The sequence below is a fragment of the Rhagoletis pomonella genome, unplaced genomic scaffold, assembly GCF_013731165.1.
Source record: "Rhagoletis pomonella isolate Grant_MI unplaced genomic scaffold, Rhpom_1.0 Rhpom_scaffold_00005, whole genome shotgun sequence".
Taxonomy (NCBI): Eukaryota; Metazoa; Arthropoda; class Insecta; order Diptera; family Tephritidae; genus Rhagoletis; species Rhagoletis pomonella.
In genome coordinates this window covers 57982934-57992865 of record NW_023458559.1, presented here as the reverse complement: position 1 = coordinate 57992865, position 9932 = coordinate 57982934, and the positions used below count along the sequence as shown (strand labels likewise).

General features: G+C 35.6%; 3 protein-coding genes across 4 annotated transcripts in view; all 3 read right to left on the bottom strand.

Annotated features, from left to right (window-relative positions):
• Window positions 1-9932, bottom strand: part of LOC118739306 (glypican-6) — a 569268-nt gene that overhangs the window by 6409 nt on the left and 552927 nt on the right. The gene's annotated exons all lie outside the window — the stretch shown is intronic.
• On the bottom strand, window positions 5161-6126 carry LOC118739310 (single-pass membrane and coiled-coil domain-containing protein 4 homolog). Its single transcript, XM_036470560.1, has 2 exons — window positions 6110-6126; window positions 5161-6019 (listed from the first exon to the last, which is right to left on the bottom strand). The coding sequence occupies exon 2, from the start codon at window positions 5998-6000 to the stop codon at window positions 5824-5826; it is 177 nt and encodes a 58-aa protein (XP_036326453.1). The 5' UTR covers window positions 6001-6019; window positions 6110-6126; the 3' UTR covers window positions 5161-5823.
• On the bottom strand, window positions 6364-7184 carry LOC118739309 (mitochondrial import inner membrane translocase subunit TIM14-like). Its single transcript, XM_036470559.1, has 4 exons — window positions 7081-7184; window positions 6777-7016; window positions 6596-6714; window positions 6364-6469 (listed from the first exon to the last, which is right to left on the bottom strand). The coding sequence occupies exons 1-3, from the start codon at window positions 7081-7083 to the stop codon at window positions 6601-6603; spliced, it is 357 nt and encodes a 118-aa protein (XP_036326452.1). The 5' UTR covers window positions 7084-7184; the 3' UTR covers window positions 6364-6469; window positions 6596-6600.

The window sequence follows — 9932 nt, the reverse complement described above, 5'->3', positions numbered from 1 at the left end:
TGTTTAAAACATCGTTAAAATTGACATCGATATATCGCCAATTTTACTATGTTGAGTAATTTTCAAATATCGATGGTAAACATCGGTTTTTTGGCCGATGTTATCGATGTTTCAGAAATATCGATGCATCGTTTGCATCCCTACTGGCAGGGATAAATTTAAGTGTAGCGTACTTTCAGGGCGCACAGTTATGCCTAATATACTACTGAGAGCAACTTCTAAATGACCTGTTTGCTCTCCACAAAACTTTTTCTAAGCCCAATGACCACACCGGAATGTCGAGGAATGCTTTAGGGACTTCGACAATATTGGGTGTGAATTTTGTTCACCTCTTCCTAAAGCGGCCTCAAGTTCAAAGAAGATTCATATTCTTCTCTTCAAGTTATAAACCCATCAAAGAGCTATCAAAAAGAGCTATAAAAAAATAAAAATATATTTTAGTACTAAACAATTCTACTACATTTATTAAAACCTATTTCCTCCTATTTTATTTGCAGGAGTCCGGCCAATCCATCACCTCGCGTGTTTTCGAGGGCTGCGGTCGTCCAACGCTGGGTCGCACGCGTCGCTCAATCAATCCTAAGTTCACACAACACACATCCGCTCCGCTTGCACGGCAACGGCTTTCTTCTGTGAGCCTAAGCAGTTCAGATTCTAAAGTGATACGTAAGCGCGCCACCTTGGAGGTACCAACAGAACAAATCGAATCCGATATTTTAGATATCGATGCCGACGTTGATGATGAAATTGTGTTGCGGGAACGGCGCGCCGCTGACCCTGGCTCAGAGGAGCAGAGCGCTGGAGGTGACAAGTCGAACGGCAGCTCTAATGGTGGCGGTAGCAGCGGCGGTCGTCGTAATCAACAGCGTCGCAAGCCGCAGCAGAATCGCAAGAATGATGACGACTTCAATGGGCGCGATCCGAATCTCGATAAGCTGGTGCGCGAGATTAGACAACGCGTGAAAGAATCAAAGAAATTCTGGTCGAATTTGCCGCATCAGATTTGCAGCAATGACGAGATCTCTACATCGTCGGACGTGGATGGCATGTGCTGGAATGGAAACACAATCGACAGGTGAGTCTTGCGCGTATATTTACTCTATTCAAATTTGTATTAATACTTGTATTTCCGCTACTCCATAGGTACATGCACCCCGTAACCACCGAACAGACCCGCAATCCTGAATTCCCTGGCAATCCGGCGTCAACACGTCAGATCTCGCAAGTTGCGACACAACTCTTCTACCTGAAGAATGTCATTAATCATCTGCGTAATGCCTACAACGGACAAGATGTGGAATGGAGTGATCATGGTCAGCGCGCTACAAAGCATATTCATACTTCTATTCGTCCAGCATACTTACATCTCTTATCTCCTTATTTCAGAAGATGCTATCGATGGCAGCGGTGCTGGTTCAGGTGCTGGCAGCGACGATGAGGATGACGACGAGGGATCTGGCCTAAGCGGCGGTCCGTTTACACCCCCCCACCTTAAACCTACCGATCGTCCGTCGGTGCCAGCGAACAACATCGATGACGAGGATGGAGATGACGTAGAAGAGCGTCGCATTACGGACACTTCACACACAACGCGCCCCAAATATCCTGGTAGTACGGGTGGTGGTGCCGCCGCAGGCGGTGATACGAACACCATTGAGGAAGAAGAGGAAGATGATGACGACGACGACAATGATTTGGATGCGGACAAGGACAGTGGGAGTGCGGGCGCGAAGACGGCGCCTAAGATGACATTGCGCCGTGCGCTGCTGATGTATCTACTGCCGCTGTATATGGCGTGGTTTGGTGGCTGTGTTGCCGATATGCTGTGATTCGTTGTTGTTGCTGTTGCTTGAGGCAAATAAAGGACCTTGACTGGTTTAGAGGCGTAGGGGATGTGCCGAATTTTTTGAATTCTAAAAATTGTTTTGGGTAGTGATTAAGCGGCAGCCGGTTTCGTATGGCTGATGAGGTTATTGATGATAAGTAGGAAAGTGCATGGCATGCATTTCGTTGCATAATTTTAGGCGCATATGCTCTTTGCAGTTAGAGCGTTTTAAATGCCCAGTGGCATTGAGTGTGTGACAAGTTTTTGGGAATTTAATGAGTTTTCACTATCCTTTTAGGCGCTTCTGGAGAATATGTACGTTTTGTGCGTTGCGAATAAACTACTTTTACTAAAAATTTTCACTACTTTTAGGCGCAGCCAATTTTCTAGTTTCCTAAGTTTGCCAATTTAACTGCATGCCTTTTTGAAACTACTTTCTATTCCTCAAGACTTGCTTGATTTACTACATACGCTTAACTCGTTTTTACAGGTTGAATTTCAAAACTTGAATGTTTATGAAAATTTTCTCTTTAGAGATATGTACGTAAAATTTCTTTGTAGCATACTTTTAGTGCTTCAACCAACTCAAATCTCGAACAAATACCCAGTAACGAAATATGCTGAATAAAAATCTACTTTTAGGCGCATTTCTATGAAAATATTTTTTACTAATTTATGCACAACAAAACAATTGCAAGAACAAACATAGATTTATCATTACAAACGAATAATTTAAAAAATGAACTTTAAGCGAAACAAATCATTTATATACGTAAACAATGTAGCAGTTATAAAAAAATTAGTTAGCTATTAAGCACAAAGTAATACATAATTAAAACAAAATTAATACGTACATATGTATGTACCAGCAGTTAATATTATAAAATTATAACAAAAACGACAAACAAATGTGTATGTAAAGCCGCGTGTATAACTTATATCAATGTATGTTTGTATGTGTAGAGCAAGTGTTTGTAATTGAAAGAGTGTTGCTAACTGTGAGTCTGAACTACCGTGCGTGTGTGTGATTCCAACTTTTTTTTGTAACTCTTTGTTTTTTTTTTTAATTGTAGAGCAAGCATTTAAATGCATTTTTCTGTATTATATTTAAACTATTATTAAATCGAAAAATAAATGTGGCGAATGTTGAAGAGTGTAAGAGCATTTTAGGCGCAATAACAACCTGTATTTATCATGTAAGCATATTTACTATATAATAATTATGAAAATTTTCCAATAAATAATTTGTAATTGGAAACTTTGTCGCATACATATGTATATTTTGGGCTTTTAAAATATAAAGTATAAAGAAGTGGGTGAGAAAAAAATTAAGTGACAAAAAGCTAAATAAATAAAAAATAAAATAAAAATTTAGATTCTGTAATCTAAGCATTACGGCATTTTAGGGAAGTCTTAGAATATGAAGAAGTAATTAGCTGATTCCCGTAACCTAATAACTTCAAAACTCTATATTCGAAAATTAGGGTTTTAAAACATTTTCGAAACTGTGAAGTTTTCATAACCTTTTTCTTCTGGTTGAAGGAATGCGACTTACAATATCATACTTGCATAAACATTCATATACATACTTGTATTCAGACTAAATGAAAAAAGCAATTAAGTATATGCATATTTTGGAAAAAAACACGAGTGAGCCTTTATTAAACACTTTTTTTTATATTCCGATTTTGTTAAAAAGGCGTTAAGTAGTGTTAAAAATGCCGAAACATCCACGTACATATGTAAGTATGCATATTAGGGTGGTTCAAACAAAGAAAAGGTGGAACTTTAATGCCGCCACCCCCTAGGATTGTTTTATACCCGAAGCAATATTTCCGATCGAAAAATATTGATTTTAAAAAATTCCATACCATTTCTACGAAAAGTTTTTTCCCCATTTAAAATACATTGAAATTTTTGAGCGCTTTCAGCACTCTAAATGGGCATATTTTTTCGGAATAGAACAACCCTAGGGCTGGCGACATTAAAATTCCGACCTTACTTTTTTGACTACATAAATGCATATATTACCAAAATTTTACCCATTGCAAATTTATATATGATCACTTTTAAAATGATGTCCCATGGAATAAGTAGTAGTAAATAGTTTAGAAATATCTTTGCAACCTTCAGCTGTCAGACAATAATTATATCCCCACAATTCACCACTAATTCTTTTACAAAATTTTATTTTATTAACAATACACTCTTAAAAAAAAAATTTTTTTTTGTATTTTAGACAGTCGTTATTACGGTTTTGATTTTCTAACTTCTATTTTCTTATTTTTATTCAACAAACATAAAATCCATTTCACTCTAAGTCTTTTTTTATTTAAGTACACACCCTACCTGTCGAAGCAACTGCGTATACGTAACTAATATATAAAATTGTTAAAAATTAAAAAAATTACCGACCAAATTTTAACGTAAATAAAAACACGTAAAATATTAAAAACTAAAAGTTTATTAGGCTTTCCCTATTTAAATGTTCATTTTTGCCTCCTGCAAAAAAATTAGTTCTCATTGATAGAGCCTACTTTTCAGTGCTCATCCGCGAGACCTTTTCAAAAATATATTTTCTTTTGCTGTCTTTCATTCTATAAAATAATATAAATGTATTTATTATAAAAATATGAATATCAACACGTTAATAACCTATAAGCGGGAATTAGTATTAGTTAAAACACGTAGTTATGACCCCTTTTTAAATTATATAGTACATAATATGTATCGAACTAAAAAAACAGCCATTAACTCATCTTCTTTAATTTATGAACACATATACATATGTATGTATATGTACATGTATTTAGCATATGAATGTAAAACAGAAACTTACGAGGAAGAGTAGAAGAGAATGTGATGATTATGAAAATTTAAAAAATAAACAAGTAAATGTATACGGAATGCAAAAATGAGTTTTCTTATTACAAACTGAGTAATATTAAGCCAAAAATTTAAAACTCTGCTTGAGTTCCAAGCTGCAGGCGTCTTTCAAGCATAAAGCAACCCGACTTTAAAAATTGATGTCGGTATGGGACAGAACTATTACTGTGACGGCTATAGCTACAATTTTTGCAATATTCATTTATGCCTATTCAGCGTAGGCAATTTTAAGAGCCTGAAGCCGGCTTATCAGCTAATTATTCAAAATAGCTGCACGTTACGCTACAACAGCACAAACATTGAGTTTTCAGTTTATCTAAAAGCAGATCTGTAAGTATTTGCTATTCACTTACTTACGTGGAGCTTTACGAGAGAATCTACCAGAATTTGAAGTAACATACACATTTTTTTAAAGAAAAAAGCATTATTTTGTTATTAAAAAATATGTATGTATGCATATGTATTTATTTGATTTTCTCAAAAGACTAATACAAAACATCAATATAATTCAATAGTCGTTTGTACGTACATGCTAAATAAATAACATTTTAAATTCATCCACGTACATTTGTTTATATAAAATTACTAAAAAATAGGAAGTGAAAAAAGGGCGTTACAGAGCCGCCAGCCTATTAGTTATGTGTTTGCACAGCAGTTTTTTTCTCATACATATGTATTTACATATATACGCATACATAGTATTTCTAGAACAGTAGACATTCAACAAGTTGTGGTATGGATATTTGAGCATATAATTTATTGAATTAAAAAATATATAATTTGTATGCTCCTACATTTAATAAAAAAAGTACTAAATTTGTGTAAAAGGAAACTTAAGGTGCTCCAGCCACATATTAATTGCTAAGAAATTAGCATTTTCAAACCAAAACTAGACATTTGCTGCTCTAAATTCTAAAAATTCAACACCTATAAAAACCGGATGGGTCTAAAATTGGTACCGCCATTATGTTGCTGCAACAAGTATGTAGTTTTCAAAATTTACATTTTTGGTGTTGGTAGCCAGAACGCTTGAAGGCTAGTTAAATTTACGCCATAGAAGGCTGCCACTGGCACTCACATATGTATACACATACGGTTCTGATGCAATTTATTTACATTTCGACGGCTGGACGCGTTTTGATGTACACAAAGACAATGATGAGCAACGCAAATACGCAAACTGCCGGCAGGACTACCGTCTTAAGCTGATTTTGTATGGCCATATTCTCCATTTTGCGCTCCTTCTTCTGTTTGCGTGTCTCCTTCACTTTACCGCGTAGCTGTCGCATTTCGCTAGCAAATGGGGGCCTGTGAGGGGGTTAACGAGGATTCTGCGAGAACAAATATATTTTATATATAGTCAATTAGTATCGTTATACAGCTTTTTCATAAACTTACTAGTAAAACAGGTGGACAATGTAGGAAAAAATAATGAAAATAAATGAACTATCGGTGGACTGCTTGCTCCAACCACTTGTCGTACGTATTTGACGTTTGACAACGTCAACAAAATTTTGGCTACAGCGAAAGTTGGGGCCGCACAATGTTGCCTCGCTTGAAGAATTTGCCCTTACCGGCTGACGGGAATAATTAGTTGAAACATTTATTGGCATTCAATGCACGTTTAATAAAATTAAAAAAAAAATCCTGAATAACATTTTTTTTTATTATTATTAAACATTTTCATCGAAGAAACTGAACGCAAAACGTATGCTGCTACAAGGGCAACCCAAAGCTTCAATAAGGCGTTTTGATGGACTAATGTTTTATGGAAATTAAAAACAACAAAAATATTGTTAACTACTATTTGGTCAGATTTAGAATAAAGTAATTGTTTACTACAGTTAAAATTTAACTACTACACTATTCTACAGGTGAATTTACTTCGCTTATTTCGTATTGTCCATGAAATCTTTTGCTTCGTTTATCTTGGCAGCCAAGTAAGGAGAACCACCACGATCGGGATGATTGAGCAACATGATCTTCTTGTGTGCATCTTTTATCTGTTAAGAATAATATCGTAAAGCATGCATAAAAGTTGATAATAAGTCGTATGTTCACTTACCTTCAATTTGGACGCACTAGGACTTACGCCCAAAATCAGAGAAGCCTCACGCTTATTCATTTTTGGATCGAAGCCTCCTTTGCAGTATTTCGAGTTCGCCAAGGTTTCTGCGTCAAATTTGGGTAGATTTTTCATAGTTTCGCTTAATTTTGTGGCCATAGCAGGCATGCGGCGCATGAGATGCTTCCCCGCAAAACCAACTGCAGCTAGACCTATGCCAGCAACTATTATCGAGCTTGCCTGCAACAGGAGAACGTTTTTAAGAACGCATGTAGGACTACGGAAATATATTCGGTCTACTTACCATTTTATGTAATGTGTAAAGAAATTTGTTTTCGTATATTCCTGGTAATTTCACAAATTACGAATTTGTTTTTACGATTTTTTTTTCTCATGTGTTCCAGAAACGTCAAAATCAGCTGTACGTGAACTACGGTGAGAGATGCCAGGTGACTAGAAAATGGCTTTGTTTCTTTTCTTTTTTAGCAGATAATTATCAGGAAGAAGATATGAGAAAAATTTAGAGAAAAATGCAGCGTTTTTTCTGCATTTAAAATGCAACATCTAGCACGTTCGAACATATTTTTTCGAAGAGCTTTCATGCTATCGCATTTGGTCGGTTTCACACTGGAACATTTCTAGCACGGGAACAACTCAGTTTGTTGGCAAGAGAGGCAGTGCGGTAAGGTAAAGTCTCTCAAAAAGTTATTCAAGCTTCTACCACGCATTAAGCTTGATATACAGTTCAATGCGAGCGTGAGTGTGAACTTTCGCAAAGGCAAAGAATTCAATTTGTATTCTCATGGACGCTCACACTCATCTGTAAAAACTTGCCTTTCACATGCGAATGCTTTGAGTACGCACACAGTGGAGTGTGAGCTCGAAAAAAAGCATATTATGCATTTTAAATTAGTTTTTATTCTATAGTTCTGAAATATATTTTAATTCACTATGTTTTCATTTCTCAACTATAGCAAAAAGTTGAGTAATAACGAAGATATTGATCAAAATAAAAAACTCACGCTCACGCTCGCATTGAACTGTATATCAGGCTTTACGCGAGTTGGAAATCGTATGCTTTTGACAAACAGCCGTGTTCCAGTGGCTTATTCAGATCCGCATCTATCACGATCAATTCGCACAGAAAAGATAATGTGCAAAAAAACCTACTGAAAAGGGAAAACTAAATTTTAAACAAAAAATTCAATAAAAAGACTTGAATTATGTTAACCATAACCGAAAATTTGTGTGTGTATAAATTCATTTGACGGTGCTGTCAATTGAAATTTCCTCAATTAAAGAGGAAAAAAACAAACAGAGTTGATGACAAATTGAGCCAGATATACATCAGTATCACATCGACGTTGGATTTGCGCAACTTTTCTTTTTCCAAATAATGTAAAATAATAAATGAAATCTCGATCGGCGATAACGGAAACGCAGCTAGCAACTGTATACGCGAAAAGCAAAGTTGCACTTTTTTTCATTCAACCATGTTCGAATCGTGGAAATTTTTGAAGATCACAGGTTTGCTTTTAGCAGCACCGGCAAATGAATATATACACAAACAAATGTTCGGTTATGGAATTTTTAGTTTAAAATTTGTTTTTTCCTTTTCAGTAAGGATTTTTGCAGATCATCTGCGGAGTGAGAATTGATCGTAATACATACGGATATGAATAAGCGACTGGAACACGGCTGTTTGTCAAAAGCATACGATTTCGAACTCGCGTAAATGTACAAAAATATGCTCGAAAGTGCTAAATGTTGCATTTTTAATGCAGGAAAAACACCGCATAACCCAGGGTTATTAAAATTTTGAGGATCCTTTTACTTTCTTTGAATGAATATATAATCATTTGTACAATAATTTGGGTTGTAGTAGCGCACGCTTGAAATATGGCCTTTTCGGCGATTTTTGGAGTGAGTTCTATGCAATGATGCAATTTTTTTGCAATACACACCGTGTTCTTTACGATAATAAGCGACTTGTTTTTCTACGATTGGGAATTTTTGGTTTTTATATTATCGGTTTAAAATACTTTAAATATCGAAGAGAAAGGACAAAGTTACTGAAAATCGCTATATAACAATTAGCTAATTCTTCAGGAACTAAACAAAACTAAAAAGTGTATATATTTTCTTCAACGCATTTTAAATCATGCGATACTATCGATAGTTTCAACGCAAAATATCGAAAACATCCAATGGGTTGACTATCGATAGTTTTACTGCTCTGATCGCTGAAAAAAAAACATTGAATCGCTAAAAAAAACACTACAAAGAGGTAGAAGACGGTGTAAACAAACTCCAAAAACGTCAAAAAAGCTACGAAAACTTTTTTTCTGAAATCGATTACAAATACAACGATTGCTGATTAGGAGAATTGTGCTCGTTGGTTCATGGGATGTTACTCTACTTTGATATGGCAATACTTTGGGATATTTTTAGCCATTGCGAGACGAATTCGCCTTTCTTCATTTAACTCTTGCCGTATTGTTGTTGTGTTGCAAATTTCTATGAATATTGAATAGCCAGCAACTAAATTTTAAAATAATATATTTAAAAAAACTGGAGAACTGTTAAAAAATAGTGGAATGTAGATTGAATCAATTAACGAGTCCAATCCGCTATACGAAGTGTTTTGAGCGAGGAAGAGTGGAAAAATAATGCGCAATACTTCGTGATAAGAAGTGCAAACAGGAACAGGATTTGCTGGTATATCCGCTGAAGGACAAAATTTGCCGTGTATTGTGGAGTGCGCGAAGTTCGAGCAATTATCCCAGTTGGATGCATAAATTGTTGATAAAAGCGTCGTAGTTCTATAAATAGCAGAGTGCGAGAGTTTGTTTTCATATGTATTCCAAACATTGTGGCGCTTAGATCTTCTGCTAAAAATAGCACCACATTCCAGTGCGCAAAATACTTTTATTGAGAAAAGGAGATTGCTTGGGAAAACGCAGTTCAATTTCTTCGCAAATTGAATTCAATTTGGTTTTGTATGAGAATTGTATGCATAAATAAAAAATTTTCGCGATCAGCTGTTTGCCGTTTACAGATGACCTCGCCATAGCGTCGTTGGTGGGACTGAAACAGTCGTGCATAAAATCAGAGAACTTAGATAGATAGAGAAGGTGCAAATTTTTGGAACGTAAA